The 22,059-nt window shown below is 41.7% G+C and overlaps 1 protein-coding gene across 10 annotated transcripts in view; it reads left to right on the top strand.

The window, feature by feature from the left end:
- Nucleotides 1-5,077: 5,077 nt before the first annotated feature.
- Nucleotides 5,078-22,059, top strand: part of PPP4R1 (protein phosphatase 4 regulatory subunit 1) — a 66,316-nt gene continuing 49,334 nt past the window's right edge. The window contains exons 1-3 of one of the 10 annotated variants that reach the window (XM_055800840.1): nt 5,078-5,257; nt 5,558-5,602; nt 20,803-20,887. In XM_055800840.1, coding sequence (XP_055656815.1) covers nt 5,251-5,257; nt 5,558-5,602; nt 20,803-20,887 — 137 coding nt within the window. In that variant the 5' untranslated portion in view covers nt 5,078-5,250. Of the gene's footprint in view, nt 5,258-5,553; nt 5,603-5,698; nt 5,823-20,750; nt 20,888-22,059 lie in introns of those variants that run through there. The other 9 variants (XM_055800836.1, XM_055800839.1, XM_055800835.1 and 6 more) reach the window with 9 other exon arrangements.

Here is a 22,059-nt window from a genome sequence, read left to right as displayed (position 1 = left end):
CTGAGGAAAGGCTGGAAAGCCCGGCTGACTCAAGTACAGGTCTAACAGGGAGGCAGGGTCTGGCCTGGCATACGACTCGGAGCTGGCACATTAGGAACCACGCATTAGATTGCTACCTGTCATATATGCAATGGCATCAGATAGCAAAAAATAGCACAGATTTTTTGGGTGTGCTTTATTTTATTCACTGTTTTTCATCTCAGGCCTCGAGCAATATCAGGCACATTTTCTTCTTTTGTTCTCTGTTTCTTTACCTGTAAGATGAGAATAATGATATTTACTTCCTTTCAAAATTGTTTGGAGATCTAGGATGAAGGGTTGGGGGATATCAGTATCTACTACAATAGTATCCCAGCTACACTTCTATGTAGTTGCTGTAATTTCTTGAAGTAGTTAAAATTTGGATTTTTTTTTCTCCTTGCTCAAAATAAAGAAATAAATTAAACTGGCAGTTCAGTGAGGAAAAGATTCAGTTCCTGATTGCCCAGTCTTATTTCTTTCCGGTATGTTGGTGAGCCACAAACCTCTGAGAACCAGGAAATCCAGAGCTAAGGTACATTGGTACGACCTGAACTTTGCCTTGTTTGATCAGTGACTCAGTCTTCCGGTAGCATACACATGATTCCTGAAGCAGATCATCTCTTAAAGGAAAACTTGTGTCCGGACCAGTGCTACTTAACAGGGAATCCTGTACAAATGCTGCACTCAAACACTGAGATGCAGCTCCCCGAAACAGCTCTGATACATTAATTCTTTGACCTTTTTCACAGTGAGCTTGAGCACCTACAGAATCAGATACAGAAACTTTCATTTGCCCACTGTAAAGATCACAGACCACTCTCATGCAGTGTCTATAGCCAAAGGAGTTGGGGATGTCACCACCGGTAGTGGTATCAATTGCAAGACTTGTCTCCAGATTTACATGCCTCTCTTCTGTTTGCCCACACAGCTACCATCTTCATGCCATTGGTGCTATAGATTTGTTTGCAAATTAATTCCAAGAGCTATTGTGAGCCCTCGGTGTAGCCTTAATGTTGCACTGGGGTGTACGTCAGGTGGATATGTCCTAGTTTTCAGGGGTCTGAGCATCACTTGAGCTTGCTGCTGAATTTTTTGCTGTCCTGGAATGACATAAGGAACCCACAAGGCAAACTTAATTTTGTATTAACCAAGCTCTTTGTCAGCAAATTTAGGTGTTAAGTTATTCGTGGTTGGCATACTAATGTGTTTATGATTCTTCTGTGAGGCCTTCACTGGGAGCAGTGGCAGCTGGACTCTGATATTAAGGTTTGCAGGTACTCACCAGCTCAAGCTTTTACTCAGGAAACATGGAAAGCTAAACAAATATGACTAGCGCACTGTCAAAAACTTTCACAACCACAAGGTATGTATCAAAAACCCTCCAGTATTTTTATTGGAGGGGAAAAAAAAGAACACGACTAGGGAAGGGAAGGAGAGAAGGAAGGAAAAGGGAAAGGAGACAAGTTTTATGACTAACACCTCTTTTTTAGCAGAAAGGCTTTACTGTATTTTCAGATGCAAATTGACTGTGCCCCAGGCTTCAGCCATCAGGTTTTCACCTGCATCCATAGGTATTATAGGTACTCCTGTGCTTATGTGTGTGTATATGTATCTTAATCTGTGTGTTTAGTAATGGGCCAATTTTGGTTAAGCACTCTATAAAGAACAAAAAGGTGGTCTAAGAAGTAAACAGTGTATAGTTTAGCCATAAAGCACAGCATATGCGTGCAGACAAAATCCTGGGGGTGGACAAGAAAACTATGACTCAGGATAACTCAAGAGGATAAGTAGTTGCCTTGGTGCACCAGCAGTCTAACCCCAGCACATTTTTGGTAGGCTTTACAGGAAAAGGGAGTTTTGAAGAGGAATCTGAAGGAGGGTAGCAAGATGGCTGCATAGGTACTTACGGGAAGCTCCTTCCACACACGAAGGGTAGCCTGTGAGAAATGCAAAGCTAGTTAATATGCAGACATTGAAAGCTAGCATTGTTATCTGATCAGACTTGCTTCTTCACAGCAAATGAAAGAAAATAGATAATAATATGCTAGATAATAATATAGTGATAAGCGTGAATTCTTGGGGCTACAGGGTTTTGAGCCTGAGGCCTTTACACCTGCAGCAGTTTTGACTGAAGAAATGTTACTAATCCAACTACAGAATAACATGTTGCAGATATGTCTAGATGGATGTTGTGTATCTTGTGTCTAACTTGGTCACTTGTGTAGGTTTGAAAGGATTTATGTAGTAATTTATGTAAATACTGTAATGTCTTGCTGATTGCTGTGGACTTTTTTTGAGATACATCACATAGATAGCAATACACGTGTCTTCTATCACAGGCAAAGGATCTTGCCAAAGAGCCTTCCATTTGTATCCTTCCACCCATAGCCTTGGCTTCCACCCTTTGTAGCGTGTTTTTCCATGGGATAGCGTGTGCGAACGTTGAGTTTATTTCTTAGCTTTTTTTACTTTCCAGCACCTGTAAGGGTACTCAAACTGACAATGAGAACTCCAGTACAAAATGTGCTAGAATTTTTTAGCAGGTGCTATATTACTTGCTCCTTAACACGTCTTGTTGGATAATTAGGTATGTTATTTTAGAATGGCAGTTCATCATGCTGTCTGAAAGAGTCAGTGTCTGTTGTACACTTACAGGGTCTCTGTCTGCCTTGCATGTGACCAGTGGCAGGGAATCTTACCATCAACTTCAACTTTGAATCAGGCCCTTAATCAGTACCTGGGGATTCACTGAAGCCTAGAAGTGTAGAAATACCTGGTTACTTATTCATTACGTGGGATTTCGCGTTGTGTGTTAGCATGAAGCCAAACAATTACACATTTTTTTAAAATTATTTTCCCCTCTCCATGTGTGTATCACTGTATAAGCCAAAGGTTTTGCCGCAGAGTTTCTACTCATAAAGGAAGAGACCATTCCTGATGGCTGCTAGCAATATTGCTAGGACCAGCTGCGCCTGACGAAGAGTCTGATGTTCTATGGGTAATACATAGCAAAAAAAATTGCAGTTCATGAACAATTATAATTTGTCTTGCAAGGCTAAATCACACTGATCCTTGTTATCTGTGCTATTTAAATACAACACAGTCCTGCCTACAGAGAAAGAACTAACCACCACTTAAGAAGAGCACATGCACATAGGAAGATCCAAAATTCATTTATGTATAATTATGTTAAGTATAATCTTATCCAATCATTTTAACTTGCTTTATTGCATAAATTGTACTTCCTTTCTTTAAACAAATACGTACATAGAAATACAAAACAAAACACTTCAGAGACCATTACATGTGGGGCAATCCTTAACTGATGATAATTAACACTATTATTACACTTTTAAGAGCAGTAATTCTGGTGCATTCCAAATTATAAACCCAATTGTCATAGATGTATCTCACTAAGTTCCATTTCTCATTCTGATGACAATAATAATGGTCAAGGTAGCTTTGATGGTCTCAGACCACAGTAACCTATAGTCAGTGTGCATTACTGCCTCTTCGTATAGTTGGAAAAAGGAACCAAACCTCTCGATTCTTTCAGTGGAACAAAACACACCACATTTTAAGCTGTTACTGAATTCAGAGGAAGCAAAACTGGGCCTCAATTGTGGTGAAGGATGCAGAGAGGAGACGAGAAAAAAACTTCCTGGAAATAACTTGCAGCAACAGAGATAATAAAAATGGGATCTTCAAGTACACTTTACTTTTCTGTTCTAGTACATCCAGCATTGCCAGTGATTTGTGATGTCAAGTATTTCCCCTGAATCGCCTCTTAAATTACACTGGCAGAGAACAGCATGGTTCATATAACTTAGTCATGGTGAATTTACTTGATTTACTCCAATTTTGAGGTTATATATCTGAATAAAAGCAAGTGTTGGGTAATCAGTATCCAGTTGGCCCTAGTGACTTGTCTGAAGATTGAATGGGCATGAAACAGGACTCAGCTTGTCCTATAGGATTGTAAGGAAAAGGATAGATGCATTTTAAAAGAAGATTACACATTTTCAGCCTCTATAGCAAAGAGAATGACTACAGAGATTTACTCCTTGTCCAACTTACAAAATAAAAAAAACCTTTAAGATGTTAAAGAGCAGCTTACAAGACATTCTGTCAAACATTCAGTTAAAACAGAACTACTGAAATTGCATCCTTTTCTGAAAAACTGAACAAAGCCAACTTATTTTGTTTTCCAGAGTATTAACAACTTCATCTATTACTGACATAAAAATAAGGCTGTGGAAGGCTCGGATAAGACTCCCAGGTAGCACCAGTACCAGTAATGTTCCTTTCCTTTACCCAGTGCTCTGGGTATCAACTAATTAGAGCATCCTTTTTACCCAGCACTCCATCTTCTAATTTACAGTGGAAAACCTATTTAAGATGACAACAACTATCAGCACTGACCATAAGGTAAAGCCAACAAAAGCAGAAAACGATAGATGCTTTTGCACATACATTCAACTAAATCGTGTATTTTTAGAAGTCAGAAGGCAGGCGGCCGAGCCGAGCACAGCCCGTGTTTTTCAGCCAGAGCTTCTCGGCCGCTGGAAGCCGGCAGGTCGCAGGGTGCCGGTGGCAGGGCCACCTCGCAGGGGTCCCTTCTCCTCGGGCGACCCCGCAAGGCCCGAAGCAGGGACTTTGCGGCCCCGCTGACTCGCCCAGACCCTCTCCCCTGGAAGCGGCGCCACGCGGCGCGAGCCCTTCCCTCCGGCCGGCCCCGCCGCACCGGGAGCGCCGTGGGGCAACGCCTCAGCCCGCCGCCCTGCCCACCCCTCGGCGGGCGGCAGGAGGAACCCAGCCGAGCCCCGGGAGGCCGGCTGGGGCTGGGGGCGAGCCCAGGTGAGCGGGCCGTGCTGTGCCGTGCCCCGCCGGTCGCCGGCTTCGCCGCCCGCGGGCCGTGCCGTGCCGTGCCGCGCCGCGCCGCTCCGGCCGTGAGTCAGAGCGAGGGGCGGGGAGGCGCGGCCGCCTGTGCGAGCGAGCGCGGCTCCGCCGGGCGGAGGCGGGGGCAGCGTGTCCGGCCCAGACCCCTCCTCCCGCCTTCCTCCGCCCGCCCGCTCCCTCCTCCCTCCCTGCGCGACTCTCCCGGGGACGCGGGGAGACGCTGCCGGGCCCGGGGCCTGGACCGCGCCGGGCCTGCCCGCTCCCGCCGCCCCCTGCCTCGCTCGGCCGCCGGGTAAATGTAGGCGGGCGCCCCGCGGGGGCTGCAGCAAGATGGCGGGTAGGTAGCGCCCCCCCTCCCCCTTTCCGCACACGCCGCCTCCCCGGTGAGGCGCCAGCCCTCCCCCCCCCCCCCCCCCCCCCCCCCCCGGCTCCCCCGCCCCGGCTTCGGAAGCGCTTCCCGCTGCTGTCCGGCTCGGAGCGCGGGGGCCGCGGGGTGGGGTCAGGCCGGGGAGGGCGCCGGGGCGCAGCCTGCGGAGCCCGTCAGCGGCGGCGGGGGGCGGCCCCGCGGGCGGGCCGGGTCACGCGTGGCGGGGGCGCGGCGGGCCGGGCGCCTTGGCACATGGTGTATCTCCCGCAGATCTGTCGCTGCTCCAGGAGGACCTGCAGGAGGAGATCGACGCATGTGAGTGGGGCCGGGGGCCGGCGGCGCGGGGCGGCTGTCGGGCGAGGAAGTGGCTTCAGCGGGGAGCGCCCACGGTGCATTGTGGGAGGCGGCGGCGCGGTGGGGGGAGGAGGCGGCCGTGCCCCGCGCTTCCCCGTGCCCATGACACGGTCGCGGACGCGCGTGGGGCAGGCCGGTTCCCGCCGGGCTTTCCCGCGGGGCAGCGGCGGCGCGCAGCGGGGTGCGTTGTCCGGCGGGCAGCGCGCGGGGCTTCCGTTAACGGCCACCGAGGGCGGGCGGGAAGGAGGCAGCCCCGCCGGGAGGTGTGGCAGCCTGCGGGCCGCCGAGGGGCGTCGTCCCCGCATGGCCTGGGCAGGGGGGGGACGCCTCCGGGGAGGGGAATCCTGCCGCGCCGGAGGCTGCAGCGTGTGGGTTGTTCGTTCCTTTTATATCTACGGTGGTTGTTTTATATATATATATTGTGTGTGTGTGTGTGTGTGTGGTATCCTTCCCCCTCCCCCCCCCCCCCCCCCGGCCCCGCTTCCTGACCCCGCTGGAGAGATGTGTGGAAAAGAGTTCACGTCGCGGTGCAAATCACAGAATGTGGTTCAGGTACAAAATGCCTAACTCAGGGGTACGCAGCGCGGCTGGCCAGACAGGTAGATGTTACTCAGGTGAGGAGGTGTCTGCTGGCGATGTCGGTACCGAGGGAGCTTCTTGGAAGCAGAGGAGGATAAATTTGGGGCTGGAAGTGAAAATGGAGGCGGAGGCAGCTGGTGAGGCAGGCGGTGCGGCGGGGTGCGGAGCCCGGCCGGTGCCGGAGGTGTGCCGTGCTGCACGGCCGCCCGCTCGCCGCGGGGGGGTCGCGGGAGGGAAACCTTCCCGTGCATGGCTTACGTTTTTAGAGGAGGGTTGGTTTAACTTTTCAGAATTGAACTGCTGCATCTTCTTTTTCAGTTTTGACATCTGACGTTTAAAAGGCCCTTATTGTGTGTTGCCTTGCACAAAGGGGGAGCAAGCTGTAAGGCTTGCTTTTTTTAATTCTGATGGCTTGAAATCCACATCGATAGCATAGCCGCTTGGAAACTTTGTATGGTTACAGGAGGAGGACTTCAGAAGTGACACACTGAAAAATAAAAGTGTGTTCTTTAAATTTCCACTTAAGATTATGATTTTCGTTGACTGTAAGAGAGGCATTGAAGTAAGAAATTGCGTGTAGTCATTAGAGAGGTGATTGTGAACCTGTGGGCTCCTGGTGGTGGTTTGAATGTTATGGTCTTGTGTTTAAAGATGAAAAAATAATACATGCATGGAGGTATGACTCAGTCCAGATGAGAGCATCCTGAAGGTGGGAGCCATAGAAATCTAAAAATTTGAAAGCTCATTAAAAATTACTGAGGTTTTGATGGAAGCAGATGAAAGCGAATAGCTCAATACTTATGCATATTCTGTTAAGAGAAAAAAACAGGAAGCTGTGTGAATGAATGTGTGCTGTCTGGACATAGTTCAGTCACATGATGTCTTTTATGGTTCTAAATTGTATATGATTTTCTTGTGAGATGGCCGTGAGCTAGAGAAAAATAATACAGACCAGGGAGGCTGTAAATGCTAGTCAAAAGAAAGACTGTTTATTGTGTGGTGGTATTTCTTTGAAATAACCATGTTTTGTACCCATGAAACAGGTCTTATATAATTTATGAAAGCATTCCCAATTGATGTGTTATTGGGGATTACATTTCATGGTTGCACATATGAAACTGACAATGAAAAAAAAAAGACAGACACAAAGCTGCAATTTTTGTCTGAACCCCACCCTACAGTACCTCTCTGTTGTAAATAGCTGAAATATTTCCTGTTCTTTCGAGTAGTGGAGTTAGACACTGTTTTAGAGGTGTATTCCTGAAGTAGGAGAACGCAATTGCGAGAAAACTGGAAGCGCTGGCAGCTTTTATGCATGTGTGATTCTGCCAGCTGCGGTCTTGCTATTACATGTGCTAAGCTATAGTTAAAGACAAACAAGGAAAAAGACATACGGGCATACTTGTAGTCCTGGTTAGTGTAATTAGGAGCAGACACGTAGGTAAATGTGAAATATTGTTAATTATATGAAAAGACTGAGATGGGATCAATGGATTGACTATTTTTGAAAGACAGCTATATAGTTTTCAATAAATCTTTGGGCTTTTAATTGAGCTTGTATCAAGCAATAGCAGAACATCAGTGAGGTACACTGGAGAAACAGGGAGTGATTGAGACTAGGTACCTGTGTAAAGATCTGGATTGGACATCTGAAGCTGCGTCTCTAATTAGGCATATGGTTTAGGACATTTTACTAGATTAGGCATTCCTTTGTAGCTCCTCAGTGAGTCTAGGTTTGATTCTGAATCACAACATTGGGGTTTTTTTTGATAATGAGAATCTACAATGTGATTCACTGATTTTTAACGCAATAAAAGTATAAAAGAAAATTAAAGAATCTTTAAGGTGACTAAGAGATACCTTTTATTAGTCTTAATCTAAAGCACTAGGAGAAGGTCCTGGAGCTGAGCAAAAAACAATGCACAGTTGCTGCTAAAAGTAATGATGCAAGCATCTGTGTATCTTCTTGGATATGCAGAGTTAAGAAGAGGCTGGTTTACGATCTTTGTCTTTAAGGTCTCTGGAATCAAGTATTTTACTGGGAAGTTGGAGTTTAAACAACGACTTGTAAAAATGTACAATTTGTGCTTCCCCTCATTTATTGTGCCAACTCATTGGATGCTAATTAACCCGAAACATAAACCAGTAAATTATTGTATCTTTGGAGTATGGTTTTGATAGTTTCTTGTAAAAGGAAGTTTACATTTTCATAAAGAGAGCTTGATAAATATTTAGGTTAAATGAAAATTCCTAGATTTGAGCAGAGTAGTAAATCTGCTTTTGGAGTGCTGGGGGAGCAATAGAATATATGCTGTGGAAGGCATCTTTTTAAAAATTGTCTTTTGTTTATTTGCTTAAGAGGTCAGAGATTAAACAGGAGCTTTTATAAGAAAGGCTTTTAGAGGGTGGTTGATAAACCAGCTGGATTGACTTTTAAATAATTAATTTCAGCTTTGGTTTGCACTTCTATTTTGAAAGCTTCACATTTTCTGCTCTTGGTTGCTTGGTTACCACTGGAAAGCTCAGATTTTTTTTTTTTTTTTCTTTTTCAGGTGAATGCATACTTTATACCTGATGGTGCATTACACAGATGATTGCTTTAAGTAGTTACATAGTTTGGCATGTGGCGTTTCAGTGCTTTAATTTTAGCTAATATTTTGCTTCTGTAGAGGTAGCTTCTGGTGCCAAAGGCTGTGATAAAGAAATTCTGGTTCTCCCATATTCAGCCAGTGGCTTTTCCTTGTTCAGTAGTTAAAAGGGTGTGTGTCAGTGAATGCATCCTTGCTGGACATGCAGAAGGTTATAAACCTTGTATTAACTCCTAAATGCAAGTTCTTATTGTGAAAGTCAACTTTGTTATTGACTATAACCCCTCAAATAAGTAACATATCATTGCATTTCATTTGGGTTAAGGTAAACCTCATAAGAATCCTTGTGTGATACTCATTAAAGCAAAAAAACCCAACCAACGCCATCCTAAAAACCCCACCCCGGTAATAGGGTGGAAATTTGAAGTGGAAGCAAGCAGAAGCCTCCCCATCCTATCTGGTTGCTATAAGGTGGCAAAATTAAGTTAGTGGTTCAAAGTCAGCTGGACAGTTACCCATAAACACTGCTTGGACTGTTGGCTTCCTTGATCTTTTGTCATAAATCTTGCACAGGATATGAAAAGAAGTTGGGGAAAAACTGGCTTTTGTTCAAATCTTTTTGTGCATACGAAATCAAAATACAGTAGTGTAAATGCGTAAGCTAAGTATAGAACAGAAAAGAAAATAAGCAACAAAACTGGTTGAAAAGCAAATGAGGGGTTGTAGAATTACATATAGCTGATGATAAATAAAATACTCTTTGACTCTTCCTAGACAGTCCTGCCCCTCTGCCCCGGATTTTTCTGAAGATTGAACTGATCAGTACAGATAGATGCAGTCAAATGTACTATGATGCTAACTTCTTTCAGTCTGTCCATTGATGTGTGCAGGATGTGTATTCTAATTACAGATGGCTCTATTTTTCAGAATCTAGATTGTGAAAAAGGATAGCTTTATTTAACTCCAGGATTTTAATTGTGATTTAAATCAGGAGAGAAAAGAAATTTTGATCTAATACCTGGTTATAATACTGTTTTGCTTTTTTTTTTTTAAAGTTTATTATTGATAACTGACAGCTGCATTTACATACGACTTTTGGTAGTTCCAGCTACTATATGCATGCTTTGGTGGTTATGTAGCTTAAGATCCAGATTCTGAAGCTTTGACTTTAATCATGTTGAAAAATGCTGAGTGATAGTTACCCTCTTCTGTATGCATAGTGTCCAGATGTTTTAACTAAAAATGCAGAAGAGGGTATTTTAATATCTAAGCATAGTTTTGACAGTTCTAGTTTAGAACTGTTAAATGAGTTTTTATAGATATACATACACACCTATGCGTAAACTTGTTTTCTTTAGCATAAGAGTTTAATGGTAGATGTAAAATTTAACAAGATAGTTTTTACAATTAGCAAATCTAGTGTTACTGGTTGGATTTCACTAGTGCATTAAACAGTTCTAAAAATAAAACCAAATACAGTAGCCATGATCTAATATACCTCTGGTCTAGCATCAAGTTCTTTTTCATTGATTGGAAAGGGAGGACAGGTCTTTCTAAGCTTTCCTCCCAGCTGGCTTCTCTGTGAGTGAGCCAGTTATTTAGCTGAGCTGAAGAAAATAGTCTTTGTGCATCTGCAGATATCAAAAGCTGGTTTATCGTTGATAGATTCCTTTCCCAGGTGATCAGCAAATCATCTGGTATTAGCAGTGAGCTTGTGTTGGTTGAATGCTTTTAATTAAATTATTTTCTTCGACTTTGGGTAGCACAGCTTGATGCTGTGTTGTAGTTCTTATTTTCTTGTAGTGAATTATACGGGCATAACATTCATTCAGTGTGTTAAAACTCACCTTCCCTTTCCCACAGCTGTACATAGTAATATCAGAAGCTTTTGCATTATGATTCCTTTGTTTCTTTGCCACAGAACAAGAATTAGTAAATTTTGTTATGCTCTTAGTTGTTATGTATAGACTGCAAGTCGGGTCACTTGACTGCATTCCAGCTTTGAGTATAGCTAAATTTCCAACATAATGTTCAAATGCCATGCTGCAGTACTGACCTTTTGGTCCCATCAGAGTCTTAGCTCTAGTTGAAGAGTGCCAAGTTAGAGTTACCAGGTTGGCATTTCAGTAGTCCGCACTTTTTAATGTCTGTGTTGCAAAAAATAACAGAAATTAATGGCAGATTTTCTGTAGTGCTTAGAGTCAGTTCTCTGGTGTGACTTGAGATTCTGTTCTGTTGGGACTCTAATGACCATTTTTTAATGGTAATGAATCATACTTGTTAAGTCTGTTGTTTCCCCTGGAGATCAGGTTTTAATTCTCCTGACTCTTCAGTTAATTTCTTTGTTGTTATTGTGGTGATTGACCCTCATAGAAACTGGGAGACTCGGGTGGACGGCTGTGTCCCTGTAGAATTTTGATTTTAGTGGTCTCAGGTGGGTGATGGTCAATCTCTTTCTCAAGCAACCTTTTAGGATCCTAGAGAAGGAGATTATGTGAGGAAAGGATTGTGCTTGGTTTGGTATAGGCTGATGAAACTTCCTCATGCAGCTGCACATGTTTTCTCCTTTACACCTAGCAGAAGATTGAAGAAGAGGTAATTTTCTAGGCTTTCAGCTTCCCAAGACCAGTAGGATCACTTCTGATGTGAAAATGTGCTTTTCGCCAGCCAACTTTTATGTTCCTGTCTCTCACAAGGATCCTCAATTAACGTTGCCAGCTCTTTTTTTTATTATTTTTATTATTTTAATTTTACTTTGTCTCCTTATTTATCTCCTAGGGCTTCAGGTATTCTCTTCCCTTTCTCACCAGCTCAGAGGAAAAAATCAAAATGAGGTTGGAGTGAATGAGTCCAGAAGGAGGAAGGAGCTGGAAATTTAAAAAATCCTAAGCTTAAGATAGAGTAAAGCCTTGGTGTGTTCATGCAGTTGTTTCTGACTGCTGACCTATTGTGGAGGTGGCAGACTGCAGGCTGTTGAAGATAAAATGCCTTTCTTTCCTGTGTGTGTCTTTTGCTGCTAAGACTTCCCCTCTGTGTGGGCAGGAAGTTTTCATTGTAAGAACAGTAGCTGCAAGAGATGACTTGTAACACTAGCAGAACTGGATGAAAGGATAACTTCTGCTTTGAGAGCTGGAGTAACAATTCTGTCTTTGGAAGAGCAAGGCAGGGGCTGCTGCCCCTAAAGGAACCCAAAACATTAGGGTTTCTCTGTACAGCATAAGAAAACTTTATGTGAATTTTTCTTGGTTTGGGAGGGATGCTGCGGTTCTTTCTGGCAATAGACTGTTAAAATCCTATCCAATATTATAGGTTGAACAAAAGGTCAAGGTATGTTTGTGAAGGGTGTTCATTTGCAACAGCAGAGAGAGAGTTGAGAGTACTGATTTGGTGGGGTTTTTTAAACTATTTTTAAGGTAAAGAAAAATGAAAGGCAAATAGTACAATAAATATGCATTATTCTGAGATAAAATTTTCATAAAAGCTAAATATATTAATGTATAAAAGTGGCATTCTGTATGAGCGAAAATGCAGACTGTTGGAGTGTTTTCCTCTGATTAAACAAGTCTGCTTAGGGTTTTTTTTTGTCTCGTTGCCATAGTGCCTGAACAGTTCACAAATACTTTAATGGGAGAGAGACTACCTTTTCCTTCCTCTCTAGCCTTCAGGAGGAATAGCTTGATTAGTCTGTAGGGATACTTGCTTGTGCAAGTTTGCTTGTATATATGTTTTGTTAGAGAAAACTGTATTTTAAATAACACTGAAATTAACACCCATGACTGTTCTTACTTTTTCTAAGAGTGAATCCATGAGTGAATCCACTGCATTCTGTACTGCTCAGTCTTCTCCCATAGATCAGTTTTATACTTCATGCTGAACGTGGGCAGGAAAGGTGTAGAGAGTTGCAGAAGGAAGAAAAGTGCGAAGAGTTACAGAAAGAATTTCCATCTTCGAACGTCTGGGAAACACAAAGGCTGTCCCACAAAGAGTTTTGAATGCTGTCAAGACTGTCTCAAGAGTGTTGTCTGGGGTTTAAGTGGAGAGAGAAGTACAGTTAGGAAGTTCAAAGTGATTTATTTTGCAAAGCCATGTTTTATAGATTATGGATGCACTAATGATAGAACTTGCCTTCCCTGCAGCATTTAGCCCAAGTAAGTGTATTTCAGTTACTGTGATTGAACCAGTCAAAGTAACTGCAGAGCGGAGCAACATTTCAATCAAGTGAAACAGTTGGGTTTAGTAGCTGATGTGTCATAACTCATGGGGTCACTCAGGGTTGCAAAGCTAGCACAAGCCTTTGCAGTGTCTGAATTTGAACTGCTTGCTTCATAATGCTCTCTCTTCCAGTTAGCCCAAGGTTAAAGCATATGTAGTTTGAACTTGATGTTTTTGTGTGTACTAGATGCCCAGTTAGGGGGCAGAATTTGAGCATGGCCCCAAGCACAGTGAATGCATGTGTCCTGTCACGGTGGGACCAGGGAAAACATCTTGACTGAGGATGGAAGTGGAATTCTCTTTGTACTGCTACAAAATTGTCAGTGATGGAGTTAATCGAAACTCCCACAAGCGACCGTGCTCTGCAGAGAGAGTGGATGCTTTTCCCTGACTGTAAGGAACTTGTAGAGGAGAAAGTATTTTAGAGGAACTTCCTGCTCGCACTAGCTGACTTTTGCTTCATTCCACAATTCTTAATTGCATGCAGTTGTTTGGAAGGAGTAAAAGATAGGGACCTAAATAGCAGGGAACTTGAGTACCGTGGTGATCTGTGTGACATGCTCCCAACAGGAAACTGGCAAACAAAATATAAACTGTTGATTGTTATAACTGGTAGCTTAGATGTCGTCCTCTTTGTTTCAGTTTCCTCTGGACCAGCTTTTGTTGCAGGTCAAACCATTAACTGGTAGAAGGTACATTCTGTTGCTGTGCAAATAAATGACTAGTGAGCAGTATGAAGTAGAACTCTTCTTTTGTTTCACAGCAGATCAGGATTTTCAGTGCTGCCTGTGTATGTCTGGAAAAGACAAACTTGTCTGTAGCTGTACCAGTCCTTGCTGCTTAGAGAATTTTGTATCGCTCCTTGTTTCCTTTGATGCTTGATGAGAAATGCAACTCCTTTGGCATGCTTGATAACTAACTATATTTTTTTAAGGCCTTTGCTAAATGAAAATACTATTTTAGTCTGTTATGTTTAGTCTAGCGGGTTTTTAAATTTGCTGTGCCATACTTGCATGAGTTCGGTGTGTAAACAGCTGCTGATTTTGATTCCTGTGCCTGTCTTTCATCTGCTAAATGCTCCCCTCACCAAGCCTGTACCAAGGCTTTATTTTAATGGGTTTGCTCTGGGCTTCAAGCTGTTAGCAAGCTCTTCTGTGTAAGTGCTACATAGGGGCTAATGTGGTAAGCTTTGCTGTTAACACCACAGCTTTGCATCAGAGCTGCTTTGCATTTCCCCCTTCTTAACTTCTTCCTTGCTCTTGCCTCTCTCCTCCTTCTCCCCCATCCCCAAACTCAGAGTGTAGACAGAATCTGTGCATATAGGTGTGGTAACTTCACATTCATAAAAGGCTCAAGGTGGACAGCACTCTGTGTTTGAAGGGGAAATTTAGGGGAGAGGCAGAGAAAGGGAATTGTGGTTCTTATTTATCCTAATATGGTGGGTGGACTGGAATATAAGATTGTTACTTGCAGATCCCTTTTATACTTCTGTTCACCTGCTTTGTAATTTTTGCTGATTTTAATCACACACTGTTTACACTAGCATTTTTCTCCAAAAACATTTGCAATATCAGGGTAAACTTGTGGCATCTTATTTGCATGTTTAGTCTCAGACTACAGCAGGAAAACAGAGATAGCAGATTTCAAGCGTCTCTTAGAAAAATCAGCTCCCACTTTCTGACAGTGGGATCTGTGGTCACCAGTGAGTGATACCTGGATTGGGCAGGCAAAGTGGTGGAATTTAGCATGACGTGCATTCTGTAATACATGTGCAACTGTCATCACAGTAGCTCTTGGTTAATATTACTGAAGCAGCACAGTAAATTTGTGGTAGCAAATGAAGCTGAAATAGTGTGACTAACACTTTGGTCTGTGCTGTCGCTGCAGAATCAGAGCTGGAATATAGTGCAGTGTGAAAGGGTAAGAGTAATGAATTCATAACTGTGGACAAATGTAGATGTTTAGCTTCCAGGCTTATGCTGAAGTGGATTTCTCTTTGCAGAACGTCAAGATGTAAAATGATATTTTGTATAGAAAATTAGATGGAAATGAATCTATTCACAATATTGAAGGACTGAGAATATTGTGTTCTGCAAGAATCTGAATGTAAGGTGAATTTATTCCTTGATAGCATAGAGGATGATAACTTAGAACAAAACTTGCTGTTATTTTGTGATTATGCTATCAAATGTTTGGGCTCACAGAACTACTCTTTTTGCTTTGCAATTAAACAGAAGAATTACTTGAATAGTAGAACAGAACTAAGTCCTTTCTGCATATTTGCTGTATTAACCTGGACATCCTTATGGTAATATTCGATGTAGAGCATAGTAGTTACCGGAACTATAGCTGAATAAAAAATAGTCCCTTTTACTAGATATATCTGTAGCAACTGCAGTAGAGACTTAGGATCTTGAGAATGCTTGGGAAACGCAGAAGATAAAATGAGAGAGCTCTAATATTAGTTGGAAATCTCAAAGCTTTAAAATTGTTTGTTGCTCAGCTTTCAGAAATGAAAATTGCTCATTTTTAGAATACCTGTTGTCTTGCCAAGTTTCCATGCCAAAATGAGGGAGGATATGTTTCTGCCATGGAGCCCATAGTAAACAAGAATACATGGAGACCTTGCTACCGAAAAGTCTATGGCAAAGAGTTACTCATGCATTGTCAAATAAAAGAAGAATACTTTTAGAAACATGATCTTGTGCACTTGTCTCTAAAAGAGACAACATGATCAAGATCTTTGTGAAGCGTACCATGAAGATGAGATATGTAGTAGAAAAATTTGCTCTCTTGAAAATTGTCCTATAGACTACACTTCTATAGGGGACTGAGTTTTAAATGGACTTTTGTTGTTGTAAGCTCAACCAAGCTTGTCAGTCGTTGACAAAGCACCTCTAAACATAGTCTGTCTCATCATGATTGCTATATGGTTTATGTTAGTTAATAATCATGGTAAGTAGTTGTTGTATCCTTGCATAAAACAGAGGAAAGTTTAAGGGAAACAGGAGAACTTAAAGTGGGAGGCTGTTAATGTATTGCTGGTATGGTATGGACTGGATGTAAGATAGATAGACAAGCCTGAACAACTTCTACAAAAAACAGTTAAGTATTTGGACAGGAAAATGAAGGTACAGAGAGAAGTTACTTGGCTTGTGTCATACAACAGGTCAGTGGTAGTCAGATACTGAAACAAAACCCAGTGCTTATTTTGTTATGCAGTGCTGCCTTATATTTGGTGGTAGTTGTATAGAGTTTTGAAGAGAAGTTTGCAAACTACTTACTGTAGATAAATCAATTTATTCAATTTGCTCTGCTTTGGTGCTTATGTGGACAGAAAATAGGGGCATTTGATTGCTTTTTGCACTGTTGTCCAATTACTGTTCCTCCCCCATCAGCACTGGTGACTTGAAACTGCTGGGATAGTTCTTATAGAAAACTTGAAACTGCTGGGTTTTTATAGAAACTCCTAATTTGTCTTAGCTGTACTTCTTTTGCATGTTGGTGTGAACATGTAAGACCAGATTAAAAGGTACTTAGGCTCTGCACTTGCATTAGTTTTCAGTGGTGTGTTATAGTTTAGATGCCTTTTGAGCATTTGGTCTGGACTTTTTGGTACTGGTTTGAAAAACTAAGAAAAGTGACCTGTAGTTTTTCTGCAGCAGGAGAGGGAAGTAACATGTGGCTCTGTTGCCTGTTCTATATTCTTAAGTGGGAATGAATTGGGATGTTCCGCATTTGAACTAGCCAAGACTTGTACTGGTTTTGCCTAGGATAGAATTAAATTTCTTCATATTAGCTTGTGTTGTGCTATGTTTTGGATTTGTGCTGAAACTAGTGTTGATAGCACTGTTCAGCAGTTACTAAAACACCAGTGTGTTTACACAGTGTCAAGCCCTTTTCTGCTCCTCACACTAACCTACCAGCAAGTAGGTTGAAACAACCCCGTAAGCTGCTGTGAAGAATTTTAACTCTGCGCCAGCCAGAAGCAGTACACTTGTGTTCAAGCTTGTCTTCTGCATTTGTAGAATTTACAAAAGGTCCTGTTGTGGTACTTGGGCAAGTGCTCAAAGCTGGGTGGAAAGCAGAGGAGGGCAAGAGGCAAAGCTCAGTTAACAGCCTTTTTGATAGCTTTTTTGGAACAATCTTCCAAGTGTAGGGAATATCAAAGTGACTTTGTTTATTGAATAATGCAAAATATATTCTATATGCATTTTAGATGAGGAGTGGTTAGATTGTTGGTCAGTCATATTTGGGGCAAGTTAAAGACAAACATCCACTTGAGGGGCTTTGTTAGAATGGGAAGTGTACTGGGCTGATGGCTCTTTTCACTTGGATTGGTGTCTTACTGTTGAAGGTGAAAATGAATATGTAAGATAACAGTAACAGTACTTGAATAGAACTTTAAACCGTTCATGTACAGTTTGTTTATTCATGTACATGTTTATTTATTTTTATCACCCCTCTTCCATGTTGGTATTAATGCTACGATTATCCAGATGTTGCTGTTTGAATGATCTCTTTTGTGACTATAAGCTGAGATGCTGGAATTTATTTAGATAATAAATGTTGCTCGGCATCAATAGCAGAGGTACATCAAGCCCAGTGTAGTGGTAAACTTAATTTTACAAAGCACAAATGCAGCACAAATCTACACACCTCACTTTCTGTTTGAACTAGTAGGAGACATCAATCAGATAAATTGTAAGCAGCTGCTTGTATTTTTATCATTGATATTTAGATGTGATATAGAGTGGATTTAGAGTTTGTTTGACTTAACTGGTTTCACAAGGCAAAAATTATCAGAACATTCAGTTTGCTAAATCAAAGGCATCAGAAATATAGTCACCTTCGGTTCATGTTTATGCATCGAGACATACAAAGTGAGCAGTTGCCATGTTTTACACCATCTGAGGTGGCATCTACATTGAACCACTCACTGTAGGAGTGTTAGGGGAGAGTAAATGTAGAGGGAAGAGAGAGGAGCATGGAATATGAAGTTGAGGTTGAGAGGAGAGAAATGGAGGGAGTAAAACTAGTGCTGGTTGATAAAATGTCAGCTTTTTTTATTATTCCTGCATTTGATAGCTAAATAAAAATAATCATATTGGTGACAATAATTATGTTGATATTTTGACATGTTTCTTCAAGTTATGCTTTTAAATTTGTAGTATGATCAACAGACTTCAAAATAGGAAAATAGGACCCTGCCGTGGAATTAATTTCACTGAATATTAGTGATGGGTTTTTTCTCCCCAGTTGGTTATGTCATAACTTAACTGTATTAATTTAAGTTCTATAGTTTAGAAATTGATCTGAGTGCAGTGCTTTAGTTCCCTAGTGAAGGACTCAATTGTAATGAGTTTTAATGCAATTAATTTCCTGGAATGAGGAGTACCTGTGTAACTTAATTAATATGTGGATGCTGCAGAATGTGTTTGTTGCTTCAAAGTATGTCTTGAGTCAGCACTCCAACAGTAGGAGCTTGTAAACAACAAAATGTTCCTATGAGGAATGGTGAAGGACTTTGGCCTTGTCTAGTTTGGAGAAAAGGAGGTTGTGGGGTGACCTCACGGCTCTCTACAGCTTCCTGAGAAGGGCACGTGGAGAAGGAGGTGCTGATGTCTTCTCCTTGGGATCTGGTGACAGGTTGCACGGGAATGATTCAAAGCTGTGTCTGTCAGGGGAGGTTTAGACTGGACATTAGGAAGCATTTATTCACCCAGAGGGTGATGAAACACTGGAATGGGCTTCCTGTAGAAGCGGTCGATGCCCCAAGCCTGTCGGTGTTTAAGAGGCATCTGGACAGTGCCCTTAACAGCGTGCTTTAACTTGTGGTCAGCCCTGAAGTGGTCAGGTGGTCAGAGTAGATGATCGTTGTAGACCCTTTCCAACTGAAATATTCTATTCTAAAAAGACTAGTTTGTGTGAGAGGATCATGGCATAACTATAAACCCATGAAAACCTGTGGTTTCAGTTGGATTGATGGGTTGAATTAAAGGCCTATGAACCTGTGAAAGGATGTAGCCTGGTCCTTGTTAACTTGACCTGCCATAAAACCCTAACTTGCATTATGAGTATATTTTTACCTTCCCTCCACCTTTCCTGTGAAAATAAAATTGCTTCTTGCAAAAAAACCACAACCAAACCACAAACCCAAACTAAAAACAGGTTCAAAGTTGTGTAAACCTGGGGTTGCTAAGTGCTTTCTTTCCCTTTGTGCTGCAGTAGCTTTCTGCATCTGACCTTTCTTTTGAGTCTTCCCTTCCTCCCCCTGCAGTTTGTCCTCTGCCTTAGGTGTATCCAAGAGCACTAGTTCCTCTCCCCAGATTGCTCTTTCATCTACTTTGTCTCACAGCTCCTAGCACAGTTTCTTCCTTGCCCCTGTCTCCCAGATTCTTCTTACACATTTGCTCTTCTCCCATCACTTCTTCATTTTATTTCTGGCAAGGGTTTCATGTCCTATCAGCAACTGCAGAATTTGGGCTCTCTTCCAGGCGTAGGATTTATTTATGACCAATTAAACAATGTCCATTGATTCTCTACCTAGAAAATGGGGGAATTAGTTTATTGGTAAAGGGATGCTGTTTGACTCAGTTTAGGTCTAAAAATATTACTCTTCTAGAGAAATTTGGTGTTAAACCTTTTGACATTTGAAATACATTAAGGAAGACTTCAGAAAATGGTAGCTACTTGTGTATTCTGAATGTTGAAGATGGTACAACGTTTGATAACCAATTTATGTAACATAGCATAATTGTACGGAAAGTAAGAGAATATTTTTTCTTTCCTCTATAGCTTTCACTTTTTTTAAAAAAAATCATTGTTAGACTTCTAGATCTATCTGTATTTCTCTTCATCTCTGCTAGTTTTCAAAAGGCTTTTCAGATAAACTTGGCTAGACTGAAGCATAGCTGTAGTGTTATATTTTCAGGAGTAAAGCAGGTGGTCTGGGATAGTTCTTGCAGATAAGTAATTGCATTTGCAGGCTAAGGTGTGTGTGTTATGGGTCTGAGTTTTTGAGCAGTTTAGGGGGCATATGGAAGCTAAAAAAGGTGGTAGTTCAAATCTGAATTCTTCAAGCAGTTCTGCAGAGCAGGGATGGACCCCTTTTCCACACTATTGTGGTTCCATGTTGATAAAGGTGTCTGTTCATATGAAGTTCCCTGTTGATGCCCTGGTTAATAATAATGCAGTAGGTGAATTGTGCCTGTTTTATTTGGTAGTCGGATATAGCAACACACATCTGAACATTTTAACATGCTTAATTTAGATTTTTCTTTTTTTGAAAAGGTTTGTTGGTCTGTTAGATGATGTATTAACTCTTTACTGTTGGGCTAATTGCAGCTATGATTTTAGTCTTTTGTGTCTTCAAAAAGCTGACTTTGGAATTAGCTAGAAGTAATTTCCTTATATAAAGATACAAGGTATAAAAATACTGTTTGTCAGCTAAAAATATCATGAACCTTGTATGTTTAGTGAAACATTGTATTTGGGAATCTAGAGAAATTTACTCAAAATCCATTTAGTCCAATTGGTATGTCATCAATCACTCTTGTGTAGAAAAGGCTTTCTGGGGTTGAAGAAAGCTGGGGGAGTGATGTAGCACAGTTAGTAAATACGTTGTCAATGAGACCTTGCCTAGACTTCTGTATTTCAAACCCAACAACAGACATCATTTTAGTGTTAAACTACTGTGATTATAAGGAATATTTCTGATGTCTCTGATAGTTGGTGTGGATGACTACAGCTCAGAGTCTGATGTGATTATTATACCTTCAGCCCTGGACTTTGTCTCACAAGATGAAATGTTGACGCCTTTGGGAAGACTGGACAAGTACGCTGCAAGTGAGAACATATTTAACAGGTATGCTTTTTGAATGTCCTGTCTGGCTAATGGTGTGCAAGCTATTTATCTGATTCAAATCTACTGAAGTTAATTTGCATGAAATACAAATAATTTAAAAAACCCAACAACTTTACAAAATTCTTCTGTTTCTGTTCCTCCTTGTGTTTGCTGATGCTCCTCCTTCTTACTGAGGGCGAATTATTAACGATAACAGAAAAACATTTGCTTACCTTTGAAGCAACTGTAGTTCAGGACTTCTGGAACTTTTTCATTAATTGAATGTTGTGGTTTAGCTCCAGCTGGCAACTAAGAACCACACAGCCGCTTGCTCACTTCCCTCTTTCTGTGGTGGGATGGGGAGAAGAATTGGGAAAAAGGTAAAACTCATGGGTGGAGTTCAGAACAATTTAATAATTGAAATAAAATGAAATTTAATAATAATACAATGAAAAGGGAAGAGAGGAATAAAATCTAAAAGGAAAAAAAAAGCCAACCAAGCGAGCGATGCACAGTATAGTTGCTCGCCACTCATTGACCAATACAATACCCAGCCAGTCCCTGAGCAGCGGTGTGCAGGCCATGGTCAACTTCCCCCAGTTTATATACTGAGCATAATGTTCTATGGTATAGAATATCCTGTTGGCTAGTTTGGGGCAGCTGTCCTGGCAGTGTCCCCCCTGCCCCCAATTTTTTTCTGCTTCTCCAGCCTTTTTGCTGGCAGGACCTAAGAAACTGAAGAGTCCCTGACTTATTTTTAGTTGTTGCTAAGTAATGTTTATATTGACAGTTGTGTTACCAACATTATTCTCATACTAAATCCAAAACCACAGCATTGTACCAGCTACTGGAAAGAAGATTGACTCTATCCCAGCTGAAACCAGGACATTGGACCACATCCTTTTAGGTTTTTTTGTGGGTGCTAACATTCCTGTTGACACAGGACTAGAAGATAATAGTCAACTGTATCCATAGCTCTGTGGAAATTGTCTTCAAGAAAATACTTCATCAAAGGTCAGGAGAGGATAATGAACAGTATTGTAGGTTGCCAGGGGAACCCAGTAAGTTTTTCAGGATCATCCTCATCCATAGTTTACAGGTTAGGCATTTCTGTTTCTGGTTATTGAAAATGGACTTGTCCAGGTAATACTGTGGTCTGCATTTTCCTCTTTGTATTTAATGCCACTGAACTA

This window comes from Falco peregrinus, chromosome 3 (genome assembly GCF_023634155.1).
Source record: "Falco peregrinus isolate bFalPer1 chromosome 3, bFalPer1.pri, whole genome shotgun sequence".
Taxonomy (NCBI): domain Eukaryota; kingdom Metazoa; phylum Chordata; class Aves; order Falconiformes; family Falconidae; genus Falco; species Falco peregrinus.
The sequence above is the reverse complement of the archived record's forward strand: the minus strand, read 5'-3'. Positions and strand labels throughout refer to the sequence as shown.